The 24654-nt window shown below is 40.9% G+C and overlaps 1 protein-coding gene across 4 annotated transcripts in view; it reads right to left on the bottom strand.

Moving 5' to 3' along the window:
* The window catches only part of Pogz (pogo transposable element derived with ZNF domain), a 33469-nt gene extending 12242 nt beyond the window's left edge, over positions 1-21227 (bottom strand). Inside the window, exons 1-9 of one of the 4 annotated variants that reach the window (XM_010616511.1) lie at positions 21103-21227; positions 19822-19980; positions 8025-8200; positions 7029-7137; positions 4913-5203; positions 4617-4808; positions 2760-2866; positions 1643-1980; positions 1173-1327 (exon numbers count right to left, since the gene is read on the bottom strand). In XM_010616511.1, the coding sequence (XP_010614813.1) occupies positions 1173-1327; positions 1643-1980; positions 2760-2866; positions 4617-4808; positions 4913-5203; positions 7029-7137; positions 8025-8200; positions 19822-19980; positions 21103-21226 (1651 nt within the window). In that variant the 5' untranslated portion in view covers position 21227. Of the gene's footprint in view, positions 1-1172; positions 1328-1642; positions 1981-2759; positions 2867-4616; positions 4836-4912; positions 5204-7028; positions 7138-8024; positions 8201-19821; positions 19981-21102 lie in introns of all 4 variants that reach the window. The other 3 variants (XM_010616510.1, XM_010616514.1, XM_010616513.1) reach the window with 3 other exon arrangements.
* Positions 21228-24654: the final 3427 nt, after the last annotated feature.

Raw genomic sequence — 24654 nt, forward strand, 5'->3', positions numbered from 1 at the left:
TTTTTTTTTTTGTTATGTGGAACCTGGGGATTGACCTGAACCCAGAGATTTTACACTGAGCTACATCCTCAACCCTTTTTAAATTTTGAGACAGGTTCTCACTAAGTTGCACAGGGCTGAAATTTGTGATCTTGCCTCAGCCTCACCAGTAGTTGGGATTATATGTATGTATCCCCTGCCCTGCAGTGATCTCTTCTGTCTGGACTCTAGTTAACCCCTTGCATGGACACACAGGGTTCCTGGCACTAACACAGCCCCATGGCAATGACCTAGTCAAGGAGGCAGCTGGAGGCAGCTGGACACAGCGAAGCAGTCAACTTCTAGTCTTGAAGCCTGCTCTGCCTCTAGATGTCTTGGACGATCTAACAGATCATCTCATTAATCCATGTTGAGTCAGAGTTTTTAATTGAGCAATGTATCCAGATAATATACTATTTGTCTTCAGTACTGAGGATCTAACTCAGGACCTTGCACTTGCAAGGCAGGCATGGTGCTACTGAGCTACATCCCTGGCCTCTATTTCTGTCTTTATGCTTTTGATCATGCTGTTTCCAATTACCTAAAAGTTTTTCCTACTAATTACTCTTCCTCTAAATCCTTGTATTTGAAGACCCTGAAAGTTTAACCTCACTTTCTGTAAACACGGCTGCAGATCTTTTTCCTTCTCTGAACTCTCTCCTCTATCACTGGAATCACACAATGTATGTTTGGGGTTCTCTGTAGCGCAGGACGGCCTTGAACTTAGGAGATCCACCTGTCTCAGCCTCCCGAGTGCTGGGATTAGGTGCCTGGCTTGCTTATAATATATCGTTTGTATCATCAGAAATACTCCAGAGCTCAAATTTTCACAGTGTCAACTTACTGGAGATACAGGATTTTAAGCAGATAAATTACTCTGAGCCTGTGTCTGGCCTTATGTTTCCTCTTCTATAAGATACACAATGTAGACAACACTCCAACTCACCATGTATTTCATTAAAAACATTGTCTTTTTGGCAAAGTACTTTAAATCAGGCTCATAAGAAAACAGGGTATGTAAAGTAAGGGGGCAACTATATGTGCAAAAGTACCTCCTCTACACTGTTACCCACATGAATGTAATGGGCTCCCCTCTCTGCCATTCAGAGAGAAAAAGGTATGTCTCCCTAGGGTGTAAGAGCGCCTAAACTTACTCGTAGATTCATAGGGACTATGAACATTTTCCAAGTGGCACTGGAGCTGGAAGGGAGTGGAAAACTGGCGGTAACAGTGTTGGCAGATAGTGTGACCATCCACCTCACCGTTCTGCTGATCGAGTTCTACATGGTGTTTCATGTGGTTCATGAATCTGTAGCACAGCACAGAGAGAGAGCATGAAAAGCAAAATCAGTACCCTTTGAAAAATACAGTGGTAGAATCCTGAGTAAACATCATCTGCTCCCCTCCCCGGTTTGAACCCATGTGGGTCCCTGAATCTAAGTTCTGGGTGAGGAGACACGCATTTCCCTTACCCACCCAAAGCCATCTTTGCTACCACAGTACCTGCTTTCACAATGCTAGTCACTGATTAATAAGGACCTTTCTCCAAACCGATGCTTAAACATGTAAGAAAATTTAAGTTTTCCTTTACGTGAGATAACATCTAGGACTCCGCAACACTTACCGGATGTTATTTTTCAGCCTTTTGGTACAATGAGGGCATCGGAAAGATGTGGCGACCTTAGGAAAGCTTGTGAGCTGGGATACTTTGCCGCCATCCCGTCCATAGTAGAAGTCATCTACCAGCATAATGAGCTTGGTCTGGACTGCGTCACCCGCATTCTCGTTTGGCTCTGGAACTTTGGTAGGCGGTGACAGAGTGGGAACAGGTGTGCAAGAAGGTGTGGAAGTAACAGGAGCTGTCTTCTCAGGGGAGGGGGGTTTTGCTGCTGATGGGACACCAGGTTCTGAATCCAGGGCCTTTCCTTTCTTCTTGTATTCAACCATTTCTGGGCAACAATACTGTAAAGAAAGAAAACATGATCATCCTGGTTATTCTAGGGGCCAAATGCAGTAACTTTATTAACATTCCCTGGTAACACTTTTGTTATTTTAAAGTGGTAAAACATTTTTCTTCTGTTGTTGGAGATGAATTTCTGCTGTATTATCCAGGTCAACCTCTCAGCTCAAGCAATACCCCCCTCCCCAGCCGGCCAAGCAGCTGGAACCACAGGTGCACGCTACTGTGCCCGGCCCTGTGGTAAGATGTTCTTACCCTGCCTTCATCCTTCAGTTTTACATGGGGTTCACCCTTCCACTAGTGTGTGTCCACAGCCACAGAACCCCGTAACACCTTACCTTATACTGCACTGCTCCTCCTGCCTCAGAGCCCCTTAGCCACTCACTTGCTCTGAGCTCCCTGGCAGATAAAAGTTCCAACCTCCGCTTCTGGATCAATATTCAAAAGTGAAAAGGCTAGGAAATGGGAACCAGGTAAAAACTCTCAATTCACTCAATGACATAAGTCATGGAAACTGAACGGAGGGCAGTGTGGTTTGGGGTCTTACCTAGTAAGCCCGCCTTGTGGAGTTCCAAATCTACCACGCTAAAGAAGTCAGGTCCCGTACGTTCTGATCCATCTGAAGGTCTTTAAAATGTACCCTATCACACTCCAAGTAAGTAGCTCTTCTAACAGACGAAAGCCTCTCTAAAAAGCGTCCCCATCAGCAGAGCCCCCACTGCACAGGCCCTCACTGTTAAAGGCAGCAGGCGGCAGCAGCCATCTGAGCGCCGTCACTTACACACATGTGCCCTCGCAGCGCTTCGGTGACACGGAACTGAGCGCTACACCGCGGACAGACTTTCCGCCCACCATCCTGAAGGTCAAACGCTGGGATGGAAGAGGTCGCTGAAAGAAGTGAGAAGAATTGAGAGGATTACTGGGGACACTGCAGCAGGCTATATATCCAGTCCTTTTTAAAATTATGAGTCTCAGTTGTCCAGCTGAGCTGGAACTTATGATCCTCCTGCCTCAGCCTCCCAGAGAGTTGGAATGACAGACATGTGCTACTAACTCAGCTCCAGAACTTCCTTTAGAGCAGATAATGGACCGCATTTTATCTATCTATTCATCATTTGATGGGTACTTGTGTTGTGTTTACCTTTCAACTACTGTCAATAATGATGCTATGAACACGGGTGTATAAATATCTGCTCTAGACACTGCTAACATGTGTTTTGGTTACACCCAGAAGGGGAATTAGAGCACAGATAATTCTTTTTAATTTCTGCAGAGCCACCATAATGTTTTCCAAAATTGCCGCAACATTTTACAGTCCTGCCAACAATGCACAAGGGCTCTACTTTCTCCATATCTTTACCAACATTTGTTATTTTGTTCCTACTTTGGGGAATGGGGTAATGGTGATTAAACCCAGGGCTTTCACAATCAGCTACACCCCAGCCTTGTGCTGGAATTACAGACATGCACTGCCTCACCTGGCCTGTTTTGGATTTTTATTTTGTTTTGTTTTTCCAGTGCTGAGAATCAAACACAGGGCCTCACAGTTGTTAAGGCAAATGTTCTACTACTGAACTACATCCTATTTTTTTTCAATAGTCATCACCTGAATGGATATGAGATGACATCCTGTGGCTCTGATTTGCGTTTCCCTAATGACTGGAGATGCTGAGCACTTCATCACGTTTAATCATCCCGTTTACAATTTTCTCTGATGAAAGGTCTACTCAAGTCCTTTCCTGATTTGTAAGTGGGATTTTTTTTTGTGTGTTTTGACTGAGTCCAGAATACTTTACTCCAGGGTTATTCCCTGATAGGAACTCCTTAGTAGACACATAATCTGCACATTATTTTTTCCCATGAGTTACCTTTTCCCTGTGTTCACAGTGTTCTTTTATGCTCAAAAGTTTTACATTTTGATTCAGCTTGCCTGTTTTTTCTTTTCTTGCCTGGGCTTCTGGGTTTCATCACTGTCAATTCAAGTTATCATGAAGCTTTCCTCTACTTGTTCTCGTCTAACTTCATAATTTTAGCTTATATGTTTAGGTCTTTCAATGATTTTTGAGTTAATTTTTATATTTGGTATAAAGTAAGAGTTTAGTTCCAACTTTCTCAATACCATCTTAAATGGCTGGAATAAAAGCAAAAGGACAAAATGTTCTGCCCACATGAAAATTACATGAAATTCAAATTTTATGTTATCTATGGTTGCTTCTGCACCACAATGATACAGCTGAGTAGCTTTTGCAGAGACCACACTATGCACAGAACCTAAAATACTTCTATTGGGCCCTACACAGAAAGCCTGCCAACTTTTTCCTTTTATAGCACTGAAACCCTTCACACTATCTATAGCTGTACCACCCTGAAGATGACCCGATCTTGTCTGACAACTTTCATGCTATTTATACCCTTCATGTAAAAACCTCTCTACCAAATCTCAATTAAAAAAAAAAAAAAAAAAATTGTTCAGAAATTCATTTCCTCCATGAAGCTATGTCTGGTTTGATGAACCCATTTCTGGTCAATCAATGCATTTTGTTAGACAATCTTCGAAGCACAACTATATACAGAATTCTTTGTAGCTGATTCAGCCATACTTTTTACAAGTGTCTGTGTCCTTTACAAGTGAACATACCTTTCATCGAAGACTCAGGTCCAGTGGTTCTTTGCGCACCGTGGGCAGAGCTGTTGTTGGGTACCACCATTGGCCCAGGACTCTGGCCCAGGGAAGGGATGGTGTTCAGGGTATTCACCAATTTGGCCACTTCACTGTTATTTTCACCTGTAACTCCAGGCCGCTTCACAGTGACAAAGCTGGCAATGCTCACTGCAGGTGGAGAGGGGAAAGAGGGAGCTGCGTTGACCAAGTGACGATCAGCTGTTCTCCTACCACACCCACTCTGGCTGGCCATCTCTCTTCCCAAGCCTCACCTAACTTGGGATTCGAGGTCTGGCTGGACTGGCCTGGAGGCTGAACAGCTAGCTGCCCCAGTGAGGTCGGCTGCGTGGTAGTGGGAGTGGTGGAAGTGCTGGGAGTGGACTTGGTCTGCTGCGACTGGGACTGTGGGACGGTGCTTCGAATGGTCAGAGTAGCCGGGATGACGGTGGTGAAGGTGTTGGTGGTGGGCCTCACTGGCATGGTGGAGCCTGGCCTCACTGGGGTCATCTGAGAGAACACTTGTGGGACTCCCACTGTTGGCTTAACAAACTGGGTACCTGGGGCTTTTAAGAGACAAAGAAAAATCTTGGTCAATAAGCTCACCTATATACATTGGTCTTGCCTTTACTAGAAATGACAAAAGAGCAAAAGGTTTCCCCAAAGTGATCAGTGACCATCAATGCTTACCAATAATAGTATAGATTTTAATGTCTAAGTGATTATTAGGTGTCCAAGCTGACAGAAGAAATTATCTTCCATAAAGTAAAAGTATTAAACTAAAAACGATTTCTATCAAAACTTTCCAAAATACCTTATTACACTACCTTCTTTATTCTAAAATATAATCAGTTGCTTGACTTTGGTACTGCAAGAGAAAGAATAAAAGTATAAGAATATATAGGTCAAAGCTGGGTGTAGTGGCGCGTGCCTGTAATCCCAGCACTCGAGAGGCTGAGGCAGGAGAATCACTGAGAGTTCGAGGCCAGCCTGGGCTACACAGTGAGTTCAAGGCCAGCCTCAACTATAAGGCAAGGCTCTGTCTCAAAAAAAATATTTACAGGCCAAGTAGCAGACTTAGTCCAGAAAAAAGGGATTCTTCTTTCTCAGAATAGTAAAGGAGTCTTCCATTCTCTTTTATAAAATAAAGACAGACTATGTCATTCTACTAGGATGTCCAAAAGAGAACATTTAGCACAACTGTAGACAATTCAACTGAGAAACATTTAAGAAATGAAACTGTGACAGAGTAAACTAATCACATATAAAACAAAACTCGTGTGGGTTCTGAGAACAAAACAAAACATCTTAGGAAAACAAACTACAGAGGTTCTCTTACAAACAATTAAATTAAGATAGTCTTTGGGGGGGGCTGAGATATAGTAAAGAACACATGAGAAATGTAGAGAACTGGTGGGAAATTACAGTACTTTTGCGGGGCTGAACCCAAGGCTTGGTGTGTGCTAAACACACACTCTATACCCCAGCCCAACAGTCTTAAAAAATACTACTATCTAGTCGCTGACAGTATGTCATTTAATTAATATCTAAAGCCTATGCTATAAAAGTACAGCTTGTAATCCCACCATGTAAGTGAGAAGATATTCATGGGGTATGAACTTTGAGTTTGCATTAGTAATGTTCCTTCAGGATAACAAATTTAATAGATGACTCAACAACAGATACAGATACCCTGGGCTACACAGTGAACCAGCCTGAACTGTATGTAAAGCAAGACCCTGTCTCAAAAAAACCCCCCCAAACCAAAAAAATACCAAAAAACGCCAGCAGTTACAGAAAATGACTAAACAGTGTTTTACTACCTTATGAAGGGTAGTGAAAAGCTAAATAGAAAAAATAATAGTAATAATAAAAGCACCACCCTGGCTGAAGGCCAGATACAGTTTTGCCAAAATCATTAAGGTTTTTTTTTGTTTTGTTTTGTTTTGTTTTGTTTTGGTACCAGGGACCAAACTCGGGACACCCTGTGTTTACAAGGCAGGCAGAAGATTTTAATATTTTTTGATATACTTTTGACATGACCTAGAGCAATGGCGTTGAACCTGTTAGGTATGTAGTAGGTTTTTTTCCTTTTTAGTACCAGGAATTGAACTCAGGACCTTGTACTTGGCAAGGCAGGCTAAATCCCCACCCCTAATTTTTTTCTTTTAAGACAACAAAAGCTAAGTATGGTGGTTTTTTTCTAAACTAAAGCCTCACTATTCAGGCTTAATTGCAGTGTTGGCACTTTAAAATAAGTGAGTGGGTTTGGGGCTGTAGCTGGGGCACTCCCCTAAAAGGTTGACTAATACTGACCTAGAGCATCTAAAACAATAAAAACAAATCTTCTGGACGCCAGTTTATTCCAAATGGATAGACATTGTTCCTTACCTGGGACTAGTGTAATTGGTCTAACTGTTTGGCCTTGCTGTACGTTCAGCACAATCCCAACCTGATTCATTGCATTTTGTACAGGCCGAACATTCCTTACAGGAAACCCCTGTATTAAAAAGCAAAATGATCTTTAATATGGAGACCAACTAACGCTAACATGGACTGCAGTATGACCTACATCCAAAAAAATTCCCACACTATTAACTAACAATTCTTACTAGAGTAGGAATTTTTAAATGACTGAAATAGAAAAATTCAGGAAATTCTGACAAATTTTTCAGCAACAAAATATCAACAATGGAAACTAGCTTTGGTACATGAGCTAAAATGAAAGTCTGCTTCTGACTTGAGTGTCAGCTTAAAAAAAAAATGCATCCACAAACTGGCCCCTAAACTGCTAAAAGCACAGGATCAGGGAGGTAAGATAAACTAGCAGTATGCCCTAGAGTGACTCAACTTATAAACAAAAATCCTGAGAAACTGAGAAACTGTTCCAAAGCCCACTCTGAAGTGGCTAAATTTGTAAGAGAAGAATTTGTAACTCAGGAAACCAAGGGCAAAGAAAAGCATTTGCCCTTAGAGTCCACATTCAGAATTAGGCTTTCAACTTCAAATCACCACATTATACATCAAGTAGTTGCCTTCTCTTCCTAAGATTACCAATTTCATATACAAATCTCCAACTTACCCATGTGCAGAAAAAAAGCTCTGAGGCTAAGTGTTAAGGCTTCTTACTCCCAGCTCTCCGCTAACTTGTGTACAGAACACAAATCTCTTAGCAGTGTGAAAAGGAAATCATCCAGCCCTGATGCTATGCAAGGCTTTCCACAAAGGTCAGCATCTAATTATGAAGCAGTGAATGGGAAACCCAGCTCGAAAGATAAAACTGGACCATATCTAACCATACCAAAGACCCTAAGATTATAGTCTTCAAAGGATCAAAATCCTTCTCTCTCCCTCTCTATCAATCCCAGAATTCAGAGTCCCACTCACCTGTGTAGTAATGAATATTGGCTGTGAGGCCACAGGGGAACTGGTCACATGATTGGCATTCTGCATGACCTGGACAGGCCTCAAAACCGGTTGAGTAACCATTGTGCCCAGACCTGGCGCTGGATTCTGGGTCAGAATGAGCGGCTGTCCACCTTGCTGGACCAAAGGATTGCCAGCTGAAGGATAAAAGGAAGAAAAAACAAAAGAAGAAGAAATGTTTGACGCAGTCTTAATTCTGAATTTTATAAGAAGAATCATGGTTTTGAACAAGAAATGGTGTCTCAGATATCAAAACATAAGTTTACCACTCACCTCAGGTTTATTTATTTTTTTGGTTTTTTGAGACAGGGTCTCACTATGTAGTTGAGACTGTCCTGGATGGAACTCACTATGTAGACCAGGCTGGTCTCAAACTCACAGTGATCCTCCTGCCTCAGCCTCCGGAGTGCTGGGATTACAGGCGTGTGCCACCATGCCCAGCTTTCACCTCAGGTTTAATATCACCAAACATTTAAACTTCATCCAAATCTACTACTAACAGAAAAACAAATGGGCCAGGATAGGTCACTAACATCTTACCTATGTCTTTACTAGGGATGGGACTCATTAAGTAAGACTTCTAAGTATGCTGCTATTACCTTGACTGCTGATTTAAGGGATCACACAATCTCCCCACAACAAATCAGCAGAACAACTTAAAACAATAAAAACTTTTCCTACATTTTAAGTAAAACTTACTCTTAAAAGAATTCAATCTGCTATTAGCTAATTCTTTTTAAAACTTTAAAAAAGAGCAGTATTCATCAGTAAACATCAATTCAGCAAGTTCACAGAATCTAGATAAAAGAATGGCACCTCCTGCTAGTGCGCCCCATCTGAGGAATTTTATAGTCTGCCTACTTTTTTTATATCATCAGGGCTGATAAACAGATGACCTAGTAAAAAACCACCCATACCAAGAGAAAATGTTACTATTTCAGAAGATTCACTCATGAGTATTATTAGTAAGTATAAATGAGTATTAGTAACCTGGACTCATTATTACTGAAATATAAAATTCTTTACATTTGTGAAAAAATTAATTTTTAATGTTTTTAAGTCTGGTTTATTACATTTGGTTAATGAAACATTAACACTAAATTTCCAGGTTTATAAAGAATGTTTAAAATTAGAAAAATTCAGAAAGCCATTATATCTAAGTCAAAGATTCAAGCAAAAATCTACTCCATCACCAGAATGGGACGGGCACCCTGAAATGTATTTTCCATGGGACAGATGGACTGACTGAAGTCAGCTACACAGCTACCCACCAAAAGCCAGGTAAGCAGGCGGCAACTGAGGGACCACCAGTGGCTTGTCCGCATGCTCAGAAACTTGAGATGTCAGTCATGAGCTAGAGACTACCAGCAGGCCAGCAGGCCATGGAACGCAGAGCCCAACAGATACCACAAAACTTCCAACAGGTTCTGTCTGTGTAACTATACTGGCAATTTACTGACTACATATACTTAAATTTTAAACATTTTATTATGGAAAAATTCAAACATATAATCTATGTCATCAATATCTCCTACCCACTTACTAAATGACACTATTTTAAAACAAGTCTCAGATCGTATCATCTGGGAATATTTCTATATGCATCTCTATGATGAAAAAGTAATCATTATCAATCTAAAAAATGTAATTATATTATATAAAATATTCAGAACTGAAATTTATAATTGTGTTTTTAAAGAGTTTGTTTCAATCAGGTTATACAAAGGGCTCTCAAAGTACAGGTGATGGGGCCAGTGATTTAGGTCAGTGGTGCCACACCTGTCTTGCAAGTGTGAGGTTCCGAGTTTGATCTCCAGTACCACCAAAAAAAACCTCATATCTTCTTAAGTCTCTTAATTGCATGGGTTCCCTTTTTCATATTTTTGAAATTAATGGTTGAAAAATACTATGCAAAAACCATACATTTTCTAATTATTTTACCTGGCAGGGCAAAAAGAACAGAAACTGTCAAAAGTTTATTTACATTTAGTTTAAAAATTTTTACTCTCTGGCTCAACATTCCAATTAAATACAGGAAGGTAAGAACTGCATTTATGCATCATTGGCCAGCACTAGCACATCTCTGCAGACAGGCTCAGTTCCTGAGAATTATGCACATACTCTGCTGTTACAAAGAATGCTAACCCTGTATTTTCTGCCAATCTTCTCTTGCATCACGGTCATGTTTGAATTTTGGTAAACTGTTATGACTTTTCCAAAGACTACAGTACAAACAAAAAAATGAGTTTCTAAATCCAGATTAGGTCCACAATTCAATGGAAAGCAAAAGCTAGCACAGGGCAGGTAACATTGGGTAAGTTATATTTATTTAGAATAAATATTCAGAAGTATTTTTCATTTATTTTAGAAGCAATTTTAATGATTTCTACAACCTTAGTCTTTCCTCAAAGAAACTGTGACAATTCAAATGTCTGACAGAGTTATACTTCCAGAGGATGAAAGAAGCAATCAGAACTTCGGGGCTTAAAAAAAGCTTTCAGCCAGGCCTGGTGGCACAGACCTGTAATCCCAGCACGTGAGAGGCTGAGGCAGGAGGATCACCATGAGTTCAAAGCCAGCCTGGGCTCCACAGTGAGTTCAAGGCGAGTCTGAACTACCCAGTGAGACCCTGTCTCAAAATAAGCAAGCAAGCAAACAAACAAGGCTTTTGAAAGACTCATCCAACCATTTGTTTCTAAAGTTTGCCCTCATATAAACCAGGTACCACCATCCATAAACCAAAGGTCAGCAGCTTCTTTCACAACATATTGTTTGCTTTATAAATATTAAAGTCTTAATTTTTCTTCATTCTTTTACATTCACTTACATATCCTTAAAGCCCAAAGAGAGGGCTTAATGTAATAGAAGCTGAAAATCACTGCTGTACAGTGAAAAATTTATAACACATCACCTATGGCTCAGAATTAAGTTCTATTTGACCGTGTTTCTTTCTTATGCAAATAAATTTGATCAGAATTACAGGAATAATTTCTAAATGCTGACTTATAAGATTCTTAAAAAAAAAAACAACACAAACTAATGTTTGAAAGTTGTAATCCTGAAACTTTCTTATTTTCCCATTCTGAACATTTAATAGAATCAAGCTGGGCACACACATGCATGTGTGCGTGCGCACACACACATGCCCTTGTAATCTCAGCACTCTGGGAGGCTAAGGCACGAGGAGCTCAAGATAAAGTTTTGCCTGGCAACTTGATGAGACTTTGTCTCAAAATAAATAATAAGGGCCAGGGATTTAGCTCAGTGGTTTTGCCGCCTGCCTTGCAAGTACAAGGTCCTGAGTCCAATCCCTGGTACCCCCAAAAAATGTCAGGTATAACTCAGTAGAGCACCCGGGGATTAATCCCCAATGCCCCACCCACCCACCCACATCCACACACGTGTGCACGCACCCACACAGAGGAATCATACAATATGTGACCTTTTCTGTCTGGTTCCTTTCACCTAGTATGTTTTCAAGGTTCTCCTCTGTTATGGCATAAATCAGTATTTCAATCCTTCTTATGGCCTTATAACACTTCATCATATGGCTGTGTTATATTTTACCTGTTGATGGACATTCAGGCTGTTTCTACTTGGGGGCTATAAACTATAATAAATAATAAATAATGTTGCTATGAATATCTGTGTATAAGTTTTGTGTGAACATATGTTCTCAATTCTCTTGGGTGTACAGTTAGAAACACTGGGGCACAAGGCAGCTCTATGTTTAACTGTCAGAGAAACTGCCAACTGTTTTCCAAAACAGCCACACCACATTTTACACTCCCACCAGTAATTTAGGAGAGTTTAAATATTTCACATTTTATAACACATGCTGTTGCCCATGATAAAAAGCCATCTGAGCCGGGCGTGGTGGCGCATGCCTGTAATCCCAGCACTCGGGAGGCTGAGGCAGGAGGATCGCTGTGAGTTTGAGACCAGCCTGGGCTACATAGTGGGATCCAGGTCAGTCTCAACTACACAGTGAGATTCTGTCTCAGGGGAGGGGAGCCATCTGAGCAGGTACACAGTGGTATTGCATTGATTTTCATATGCATCTCTTTAATGACCAGTAATACTCATCTTCTTTTGATGCATTTACTGGACATTTGTGTATCTTTTTTGGAAAAATGCCTACTCAGGTTCTTTGTCAATTTTTAAATTGGACTGTCTGAGGTAGTAGTTCTTTATATATATGGCTAGATATATGCCCCTTCTCAGATACATGACTTTGCAAGTTTTTTCTATCATCAGGCTTATCTTTTCATTTTCTTGAATGTATCCCTTTGAAGAATTAAAAGGTTTTAATTTTCATAAAAATCTATCTTTTTAAAATGTTTTTAGTGATATATTTAAGAAACCATTGCCTAGTTCATGGTCATAAAGTTATGCCTATGTTCTTCGAGTTTTATAGTTTTACCTTTTAAAGCCTTTACTCTGCTATGATTTCTAAGTGTCTCCCAAAGGCCTATGCACTAAAGGCTGGGGACCCAGCTTGGGGTACTGGGAAGTGGGGTCTAGCGGGAGGGCTTCAGGTCATTGGGCATGCCATGACCTTGAAGGAGACCATGGGGGCTGTGTCCAGTCCCCTTGGTTCCCAGGCTTGAGGTAAGCAAGCAGTTCTACTCTGCCACACTTTTGCCATGATGTGCCACCATGGCCCCAGAGCAGCCAATCACGAACCAAAACTCCTCCCCCACTGTGAGCGAAAGCAACCCTCCTCTCTCCATATAAGTTGACTATCTCCATAGTAACAAGACACTTATTGTGGAGTAGAGGTACAACTTCATTCTTTTTCCATGTGGAAAAATTAGCCAGTTATCCCAAATATCCTGGTACCCTTACTGAAAAACAAGGAAAGGGTTTCTTTCTGGACTCTTGATTATATTTTACTATTTAATATTCTTACACCTACCTCCTGGTACACAAGTCCAAAGATTTGCTAGTGTGTACCAGTGGACAAAAACTGCTGTGTGTAGTATAGGTACGTTTGCCTCTACAAAACAATATAAAATCATTTTCAAAAGTCAACTCTTGGGCCGGGGATTTAGCTCAGTGGTTCCGCTGCCTGCCTCGCAAGTGCAAGGACCCGAGTTCGATCCCCGGTATCAAAAAAAAAAAAAAGTCAACTCTCCATTTCTATCAACAGTATCTGCATCCATGTTCAACACTTAGAAACAGATTTTGTATGTCTACTAACTGTAAAACTACTGCAGTTTTATTCCCTGGTTACTAATGAAGATTTTTTTCACATGGATCACTGGCCATTCTTATTTCATGAAGTTATTGTTTATGCCTTCCATTTTCTCGAGTTGTTTATCCTTTTATCACAGTTCTTAATACATACTGGATACTAACTCTTTATAAAATAATACATATAGGGCTGGGGGTTTAGCTCAGTGGTTCTGCAGCCTGCCTCACAAGCACAAGGACTAGAGTTTGATTCCCGGTACCAAAAATAATAATAATTTTTTAAAAAAGTAATACATATAGGAAATACCATTTCTAGTCTGTGGCTTGGCTTATCTTTTCAAGATTTTTTAAAGTTCTTAATATAGTTCTACTTACTAATCTTATCCTTTGTGATCAGCTCTTTAGGAAATCTTCCCTCTTCTGAGAATAAATATCTATCGTCTCACATTTTCTTCTATATGTTTAAAGTTTTGCTTTTCCCTCGTCATACCCTTATTCCCCTTGAAATTGTTTTTTGTGTGTGAAGTAGAAAATAATTTTTTTTTGCCATAATAGGAAACGTTACGGCTTGTGTCCAGATGTCCCCCCAAAGCCTCATGCAGTTATAGGTGGGGCTTCTTCAAAGGTGGCTGGATCTAGGGCGTGTGATGCTGGGATTCACTGGACAATGCTATGTTGAAGGGCACTAGTATTCAGGATGTGAGCGCTACCCATCCTAAGTAGCCTGGATAAGATATAAAGGATAGAAAGAGCGACTATCATCCCTAGTTGCTTTTGCTACCTTCTGCCTGCCATGAACTGTTTCTCCCCTGCAATTCCTGTCTGCCCTGGCATCCTGCCTTGGAGCCAGCAGATTACAGACAGAAACCTCTACAAACTGTGAGCCAAATAAACCTTTTCTCCCCTAACTCGTGGGTGGTGGTGATTTTGTCTCAGCAATGAGAAAAGTAGCTAAGACACCCACTACCACGAATATGCTTGTCCCTCCACCTCCAATAGCCCATTATACCACCTTTGTCATGTATTAAATTTCCATGAGTTCTGCCTGGTCCATTCCTATGCACATCTACACTACCTTACTTAGACCTAAGATCTGATGTCTGAAAGAGGCGTTATCTATTGGTAACTCACCGCTCTCTAGTAATGCCAAGATTCGACACAGATTTTACTTTTCTATATTATTTCGTATCTTACTTTTCTGTGTTATATTGTCACAAAGTCTAACGTACAAGCACAGAGTATGACTGCAAGACACATTAAAGTAACTTTAAAAAACAGAATTCTCTACCTTTCCTCCACAGATTTGAAGGTCACATAATTTGTATTTAAATAATTATCACTGTCCTTTCAAACTCTGACCTACTGCCCTCACCTTTATGTATAATATATACAAAATAAGCACAATAGTCAAGGAAAAAGGTTACACATCAACCTGATATGACCTCAGGAAGAGATGAATGGACAATTAAGAAACTCCAGAGAAGTGTGATTTTTAAAATGTTCCTATTAAGTGAACAGGTAGTCCCAGAGACAAACAGTGCATAATCTCACTTACACTGAATCCAGAACACAGAATCAGAAAGTTAAGTGGTGATTAACAGGGACTATGGGGGAGAGGGGCAACAGGAAAGTGCACAAGTGTTAGACGAGGAAGCTGTTGGTGCAACATGGACATGTTAATAAGAATGTATTGTCAGGGTAAACCAAGGCACGACCGAGACCACCAGAGCAGACAAAAATGAAGCAACAAGTGAAGTTTTATTTCCAGCCTGGGTGCAGGCTAGTCAAGGGCGATAAAGCCATTGATCCAGGGGGCCTGGGTGAGGGGAAACTTCAGAGGGGAGTTGGGGTGAGGGAGGGGTGGTACTAGGAGGAGTGGGAAATTCTGTGCTGGAGTGGAGGGAGTCTTTTGTTCTGGGACAGAGGAAGGCTGGTGGTCTCCAGGGATGTCCTGACCTGCAGGAACTGCTGCATGGGGCAGGCTGCTTACCTTGAACCCAGGCCCTGGCTTCCTGTTATCCTTTGTGCCTTGCAGGGTGTGCAACTGTTATTGCCTGGTAAGTTTTTCTCTTCTGCCTGAGTGGGGGCCGACACATTGTATATCTGAACACTGCTAAGACAGCAGACCATAAATGTTCTCCCCCGAAACAGATGTACAGTGACAGATAAAGTTAGTCTGATTTAATCCTCCACCATGTATATCAAGAGACTACAAATTATTTATGTATCTACTTCTAGATACAATATATAAAAAATTTCATTCACAAGAAAAAGATACATTATACACTATAAATACATACAATTTTTATTTATCAAATTATATTTTAGCAAAGCTGAGGAAATTATTATTTTTTTTGCTGGTACTAGAGATCGAACTTGGGACCTTGCGCTTGCGAGGCAGGCGGCGGATGCACTAAGCTAAATCCCTGGCCCAAAGCTGAGGAAATCAGAAACTTCCTTAAGAACATGGGTCAAGGAAATGCTTTTTTAAAAAATAAATTTTATTTTAATCCCCTCTCCCCTCAAACCTCCTCCTCTCCCTGTGTACAAAAGCTTTGTTTCCAATTTTTTCCTTTTATTTTCACTTTTTTCTTGTCCCTTCCTTTCTCCCTCCCTCCTTCCTGCTCCCCTTCCCATGTGAACACCTCTCCTACTTCCTGTAGCAGAAATCAAACTCAAGACCTTGAGCTTGTCAGGCAGGCATCGTGCGAATGAGCTACATCCCTGGCCCCAGAAATGCTATTGTGTAGACAAGGCGAAGAAAATGATAGAAACCAAAATCAATGCACAAAGAAATACAGCCTTTTGAAATACAATTACTAGCCAGGCAGGATGGGGCATGTCTGCAATCCCTAGCACTGAGGGAGGCTAGGGCAGGAGAATTCCAAATTTCAGTCCCACCTGGGCAACTTTGCAATACCTTGTCTCCGAATTTAAAAAGGGGTTAGGGGGGCCGGGGATTTAGCTCAGCGGTTCGGTGGCCTGCCTTGCAAGTGCAAGGACCCGAGTTCAATCCCTGGTACCTAAATAAATAAATAAATAAATAAATAGAGGTTAGGGATGCAGCTCAGTGTTAGAACATCCCAAAGTTTTATCCCCAGCACCAACTCAAAAAAAAGGGAAGATAGGCAATAATGGAGGGAGAACTTTCTGAAAAACAACCAACCAACCAACCAACCTAGTACACTAAGTGAAACAACATTGATCTGCTTAAAAGGTTTTCTCCTTACTGTGTTGTTATTGTAATACACAACAGTGAACCAGTACCTGTGCAATTAAACTGAAAGCTTTAAGGAGAATTGGTTGTAAGAGGGAATGCTTTTTATTTATTCTAATCTAAAGCTTCAACCTTACATTTAGGCTAATATTTCAAGAGGATCTGATGAAAACAGTCACAGAGCTTGCTAAGTATGGTGGACATGCCTGTAATCCCAAGTATCAGGATGAGGCAGAAGGGTCACAAGTGTGAGGCCAGCCTGGGCAACAAGACCTGGTCTCAAAATAAAAAATAAAAAAGCAGCTTAGTGCTCCCTGGGTTCAATCCCCAGGATCACAAAAAAGAAAGTTACAGAACTGTATGGATTTTATCACCATCTCCCATGAAAAGCTAGACAAATTGACTATTTATGCTTATTTGTATCTGAAAATGTTTTCAAAAATACACAAAACAGATCTAATTGTAGTTATCAGTTGTCTTAGCTACTTTTCCTGCTGCTGAGACAGAACACCTGACACCCGCAATTGAGGGAGGAAAGGCTCGCTTGGCTCACAGTTTGCAGAGTGGCACATGGCAGGCAGAGACACTGGTCACGGCAGCAACAAGGGGCCTTAGAAGACTCTTTTTGGCCCTTTTATATACTATAGGCTACTAGGATTAGGGCAGTACCAAACCTATCAGTGGACTGGTTTGGTAATCACACACTCTAGATTCAGACACCTCTGAAAAAGCTCCATCTAAAACTGCATGAGGCTTTGGGGGTATATCCAAGGAATCAAGGAGATCTCAGCATATCATGAGATGCTCAGCCATGTTAATAGGATCTTGGAACCCTGGGATCAAAGAAAAGTTTGGCTAAATCAGTTGTTGTTAACCATTTACGAGAAACACAGGAGAGCAATGTAATACAGCAGAAATACAAGTCTGGAAGTCCAGATTAACTCTAATCCAGTTTAGTTAGTTACCAAACTGATCTAAAACAAAATTACTTAGACATTTTAGGCCTTAGTTTCCACACCTGTAGAATAAAGGGACTAAATGAGGTGGTTCTCTGTCTTTATACACACAGAGGTCCCAGGATGGAGATGCAGCTTAAGAGCTTGCTTAGCATGCATGCAGAGGCCCTGGGTTTGGTCCCTAGCACTGAAAGGGGGGAAAAAACTATGAAAGAATATCTACCATTAAGTTTCTTTGAAAAAACTGAAAGATTTCAACCAGGTACTATAGCACACACCTGTAACGCACTTTGGGAGGCTAAGACAGGAGGAAGGCAAATCTGAGTCCTGCCTGGGTGACTCAGTAAGACTCTGTCTCCAAATGAAAAAAGAGCCAGGACATAGCTTATTATGAAGGTCCTGGCCCTGGGTTCAATATCCAATATCCCCTAAAGCTTAAAGACTTCTCATGAGATAATAATACTTTCAATATCCAAAAAATGAACCCCACAGAAATTATAAAGCTTTATGGGCCAGGGATTTAGCTCAGTGGTTCCGCCACCTGCTTCACAAGTGCAAGGTCCTGAGTTCGATCCCCAGTACCAAAAAAAAAAAGAAATTATAAAGCTTTAAAGGTCTGGTATGGCCAGGCATGGTGGCACACACCTGTAGTCCCAGCACTCGGAAGGCTGAGGCAGGAGGATTACTTTGAGTTGGAGGCCAGATTGAACCCCATAGTGAGACCCTGTCTAAAAAAATAAAATAAAGGGCTAGGGATTTAGCTCAGTGGCACTGCTGCCTGCCTCACAAGCACAAGGTCCCAAGTTCGATCCCTGGTACCAAAAAATAAATAAATATAAAAATAAAATGTCTGCTAAGACCTAATGTTGGCTACAACACAGGATAAGAGGCACTCTTAGGTACTTATTTAGAGCAACCTATTGGAGCAACTTGACAATATCTATCAAATTCTGAATTCTGGATCTTGCAATCCTCTCAGATTGTATACATTTGTATATTCACATATGTTTACAGAGTGGGCAAAAACATACCCAGGAACATTCATCATCACACTATTGTAATAATGAAAAATTGGGTCTTTAATAAATGTCCAAAAACAAGGGAGTGCATAAATGTTCACATCCAATAATAAGAACACTATAATTCTTCTAAAGTAAATATGTTTCTAGTTACAACATGTCTAGATAGCCAATCCAGAAACAATACTGACCAAATCATTAAAACTGGTGATGACTTTTTTTTTCAATTTGGTGGTGCTAGGGTCAAACTTAGGGCCTTGTGCATGCCAGGCAGCTGCTCTACCACTGAGCTATATCCCTTGTTGTGATGACCTTTAGTCCAAAAACACGACTTTTTCAGTACTAAGGACCTGAAAAAAGATAATAAAAACTGGTATTTTCATTGTAGCCCCTTAAAACGGTAATGTGTCCTTTTATAACCTAGTAATAGTCAATCAAATAACGCGAAATAGTAAAAAACAAAAAAACAAAAAACTGTTGAGATAACTTTACTAAAATGAGAATACTCATTTACATCAACGTTGACTGTGTGAACCACTTTTGCAGAAAGCACATCACTATACATATCACACAAGTATATGAAAGCATACAGATGCAAAGGAAGAATCATATCATCTCCTGGTGGTGGGATTAACAGTTAAAATCGTTTTGCCTTCTTTTTTATTTTTCCCTACTTTTTATATAATGCATTTATTATTACTAAAGTACTAATTTTTATTTATAAAGAAATAAAATAATTAAAAATGAAGTCCCTACCAAGTCCCTTCCAGTAATGTAATCAGTCTACAAATGTGCTTTTTGTTATGACTCTTGAAACATAACTTGCCAATAACTTATCTTCAGGGTACGGAAAATGTTACCAGTAGTCAAACTGAAACCACTAATGCATGTCCTCTGTACTGATAAACACACCAGGAACACTGCCTCACCATTTCCTTCAGGTAGACAACAACCCTATTCTATCTCCTGTACTCAAGAACCAACAACCAAAAGAACCTGCCAGAGCAAATAACAGAGCCAAGCTGCATTGGGAAAATTCTTGCCAAACAAACAGGACTCTTCTAATTAAAAAAAAGAAAAAGAAAAGAAAAACCAATCAACCAAAGGCCTAACCAACAGTCAGGAATGTTGGGTTTACATTTTCTCTCCTCGAAATTAGCAGCAGCAAGACTGCTGGCCTCTAACCTGAAACAGCACCAATTCAGCACTAACTTAGAAGGAACAGCGCCACCTACAGAGCCACTTCCTCTCATCAGAGAACACATTGCTTCCTGAAGTCGTTCTCCACACCAGGGCCTAACTATCCCCAAGTCCTTTTTAATGATCTCACCCCTCTACCCCAGGAAAGATTTCCCAATAATCCCACTTACCATTGTTGTTGGCAATTAGTGTGACAAGAGTCTTCTTTGTACTGTCGCTGTTCTGTGCCCCGCTGCTACTAACGGTGGTGGATGTAGAGAGGTGCCCAGCAACAGAAGCATGGGCAGCGATGGGCACTGGAGCCGAGACCTGCTGCTGGCTCACAGAAACTGTGGGGAAGGGGAGGCACAGTCACTTGGAGACAGGGACAGATGACACTAAAGGATACTGCCCTAATCCTCCCTTCCCATACTGTTATGGGTGTCTTTAGCCAAAAAGTTTCCTAGTTCATTCATAAATCCAACTGTTCATCTAAATTCACCTTCTAATTGTCACTCAGTCCACAACTTAGACACAATCCCATCTTCTATGTCTCGCATTTCCTGGTTAATTTAATTTAGATCACGGACCCCAATGAACCAGGATTTTCGTGTTTTACTTACCTAGTACTAGCAAGCCCCTAGGACTCACAGATTTATTATCACCACTCTTGGTATTCATAATCATTCATATTAAGCCATCTACAATATGCTGTACTGTGTCCTGTTTCAGCCTAAACCAATGCCATCTTCATGTCTCAAGAGAACAACTGGTACAATTTAGAGGAAAAAAAACCCCTACCACCTACTTTCTGAATTCAGGTCAATCATGAATTTGATGCTACAATATCACCTTTATGAAAGAAAAGCCCACAAGCCTAAATTTTTAAACCGTCCATGAAGGCAGACACAAAGCTATTTCTCACAAAGGTAACCAAGTTCAAGTAAGCAAAAACAAACACAAAACTCAAGTCTGTGGGAATGTGCTTTGACCAGGTACATAAATGAGCTCTGACACACACTACCACCTTATATTCTTATTCATACACGGTTTGGTAAGAGGACTGCTAGATGTTTGAAAATCCAATTTCTCAATGTTTTTAGTGACTTCAAGATAATTTTTCTTAGCCGGGCATGGTGGCACACACCTGTAATCCCAGCACTCGGGGAGGCTGAGGCAGGAGGATCCTGTGAGTTTGAGACCAGCCTGGGCCACATAGGGAGTTCCAGGGAGGTCTCAACTACACAGTGAGACCTTGTCTCAAAAACAAAACAAAATAAACAAATAAAAAAGATAGTTTTTCTTCCTTTGTTGATAAGAAAGTAGATGCTCCTGGGCTAGAACATGGAAGAGAGAGAGGAAGGCAGCACCAGGGCTGCCTCGAGGCAGCCCTGGGTCTTGATCTCCACACAACATACTTTAACCAATACAGCATTCAATTTACTTTAAACAACAATCTAAAAGTGTGTTACCTGGGGTAGTTTTATCCACTGAATTATAATCTTCAACTACAGAGTCCTCAATGACATCACTGATTTTCTGCCATGGTTCCAGCTCCTCCTCCTCACATTCCATAAACAGGTCGGTGTCCGCCATGCTATGAAAAAGAAAGTTTAGTAAGGTACTGACCTAAGAATTGGAGAAATCGTTTCATAACGTGAATTGAGGCCAAGCATGGTGGCACGCGCCTATAATCCCAGCATTCAAGAGGTTGAGGCAGGAGGATTACCATGAGTCCAAGGCCAGACTGAACTACACAGGAAGACCCTGTGTAAAAAAAACCCGAAAACCGTGAAAATGTCAATGGGATACTTGATTCCATTAGTAATCACACCTTTTGTGTTACAATTTCCCCCAACCTCCCCTCATTTTCCACGAGTTCGGAATTAAAACTTTTATTATTTATTTATTTATTTTGATAATGGGGATTAAACTCAGGACCTTGTACTTGCAAGACAGGCATGGTGCCACTGAGCTAAATCCCTGGCCCTAAAACTTTTATTCTTGAGTAACAGAAGCCTTCCATGGCAAATTCGAAGTCAGAACTATAAAAGTTTAATGTATGATCCTCAGCACCACAAAAAGAGAAAAATTTAATGGTAATGCTGAGAGCCACAATCAGCATGACACGAGTGGTGGTAGCCACACAAGTGCAAGGTTGCACTGGAGTGCAACTGCCCATCTTTTCTATACTGGGGTGGCCCCGGTGCTTCACCCTGAGCACTCTATCTCATTTCCAGCCTTTTCTATTCTGAGACAGTTTCTCACTGAGTGGCCTAGGCTGGCTGGCAATCCTCTTGTCTCAGCCTCCCCAGTAGCTAGAATTATAAGCATGTACCACCACACCCAGCTCCAAGTATTTATTTAAAATTAGTATCTTGTTCACAATCAACTGTTTTTGGATTAATTCTGATACATTATTTTCAAAATGATGTATAAAAATACAAGTAATTTTGGAGCCTTTTTGTATTCTTTTAAATCTTATACCTAAACGGAGAACCTCACTTGTCATACTCTTCCGTGGTCCTATTCTACCTTGAAAGTTTAGTCTAGGGCATGGTGGTGCATGCCTGTGATTCCAGCAGGCTGAGGCAGGGGGACTGCCAACACTTCAAAGGCAGCATGAACTACACAGAGAGACTGTGTCTCAAAAAACCAAAAAGTCTAGTCTAGGAAATTCTGAAAATTCCTACACCATGATTTTTAAATCAGCCTTTTAATTTTAAAACATTGCCTAGGGTTTTTTTTTTTTTTTTTTGGGTTATTAATTTCGAGACTGGAGGACTGGGGATTTAGCTCAGTTGCACAGTGCTTAGCTTGCAAGTGCAAGGTCCTGAGTTTGATTCCCCGTACCGGAAAGAAAAAAAAGAAAAAAGAAAAAGATTGGGTCTCACTAAATTGCCCGAGCTGGGCTCAGACTTGCAGTCCTCCTGCCTCAGACCCCCAGTGTCTTGTGATTAAGGGAGGTATGCCACACCCACACACCTGTTTTATAAAACCTACAACTCCACACTGAAAACAAAGAGCTGCCTTCAAATACCGGCCCACTATGAGTTAGTTTCCTTGTCTTGGAATGGGAGTAGCATGACTGCTCAATATTATCAGAAAGGGCTGGGCCCGGTAGCCTGGGCTATAAACCCAGGAGGCTGAGGCAAAAGGATGGAGGCCAGCCTGCAGCACACAGTGAGAACGTTTCAAACAAACATATTACCGTAAAGGCTCTCTGTGCTATTAGTGTTGTCTCTGTAAGTTTTTTTTTTGCCCTATGCATATGCCCAAAACAAAGCAACCTAACCATTTTGTTTCTCAAGCAGGTCACACAACCTGAGAGCAGTCACTGGGCCAATGCCCAACAAATGGCGTTATTTTCCTTGAAAATTTAAAATATCCCACAAGGCCCCACTGAGTTAGCTACAATCAGGAGCAGTTTTGGGACCAAAGGTTTTTTTCTGGGGTTTTTCTTTCTTTCTTTCTTTTTTTTTTTTTTTTTTTTTTTTTTTTTTTTTTTTCTTGTTTTATTATTTGCGAGTTTGTTGTGCTGGGGATCAAACCCAGGCACTTTACAGTGAGCCACACCCATGGGCCTTTTGCTTGTTTTGATGGGTATGGGGGGCACTAGATCACTAAATTGTCCAGGCTGGGCCCAACCTGTGGATCCTCAGCCTCAGCCTCCTGGACTGCTTGGATTACAGGCGTGTGCTATCTCTCCTGGCTGAGAAACACAACACTGAACTTGATTCTATCTGGCTTCTAATCTATTTTTAATTTATCCCTGTATTTCCAAACCAAAACCACAAAGGGGAAGTAGGAAAGAAATAAATCTAAGGGACTGCCTTAAATCTCTTTTCAAACAAGACAACACTAGCCAGAAATTGAATTTTCCTCCCAGTACTGGGCATTGAACCCAGGACCTTCACACTTAGCCACATCCTCAGCCCTTTTCTTAACTCCTACCACTCCTTACCAGGGATCAATCCCAGGACCTTGTGCTTGCAAGGCAGGTGTGGCATCACTGAGCTAAATCCCCAGCCCCTTACATTTTTTTATTAAGACAGGGTCGCAACTATGTCCTTCAATTCCCCATGATGGGTTTGAATTTGATCCTCCTGCCTCTGCCCCCTAAGTGCTGGGATTATAGGCATGCAATAAAACAATAAATTTAAATAAGAACACTGCCAGCTATTTGGAAGGCTGAGGCAGAAGAATCTCAAAATTCAAAGCCAGCCTAGGCAACTTAGTGGGACTCAGTTTCAAAATAAAAACATAAAAAGAGCTTTAGGATATAGCCTGGTGCTTCTTGGGTTCAATCCCCAGTACTGCAAAATTTACACAAACAAATGTTCTACCAAAAATTTCTCCCAGCTGACCTAAGTCAAAGTTTGTTCTTCCTCTTATGAAAAGTGTAACTAAAAAATGCAAAGAACTGAAAAGGGTAGATGACAAAGGAAGACATTTATGCAATAACTACGTTTAACTCAAATGAAAAACTCCTGTTCTCAGGCATAAAGTACTGCCAAAAAACTCAATGTAAATAAAATGCTCAAAATGGAAAGAAAATTCCACTTACAGGTAACATTTTTCATGTTTTCTTCTTTAACAGCACAGAAAATGAGTTAGCTTAGCTAAAAAGTAACTTTGAAGCCGGGGATTTAGCTCAGTGGTTCTGCCGCTTGCCTTGCAAGCACAAGGACCCGAGCTTAATTTCTGGTACAAAAAAAAAAAAAAAAAGGAAATCTATTCACTGAGCTTATTTTACATATCTGTACACAATGAAACCAAGTTTTTTAATCACTTAGTCTAGATTTGGACCTCTGTAACCTCAGAAAGAATTCCTTCAATTCAGCATGTATATAGCTCAGGGTCAAAAAGATTGGCCAGGGATGTAGCTCAGTGGTGCCGCACCTGCCTGGCAAGCGCAAGACAATGAGTTCAATCCCAGGTAAAAAGATTGGTCATGGGCCGAAGATTTAGCTCAGGGGTTCTGCTACCTGCCTTGAAAGCTCAAGGACTGGAGTTCGGTCCCC

The sequence above is a fragment of the Fukomys damarensis genome, unplaced genomic scaffold (genome assembly GCF_012274545.1).
Source record: "Fukomys damarensis isolate Sample0158 unplaced genomic scaffold, DMR_v1.0_HiC HiC_scaffold_33, whole genome shotgun sequence".
Taxonomy (NCBI): domain Eukaryota; kingdom Metazoa; phylum Chordata; class Mammalia; order Rodentia; family Bathyergidae; genus Fukomys; species Fukomys damarensis.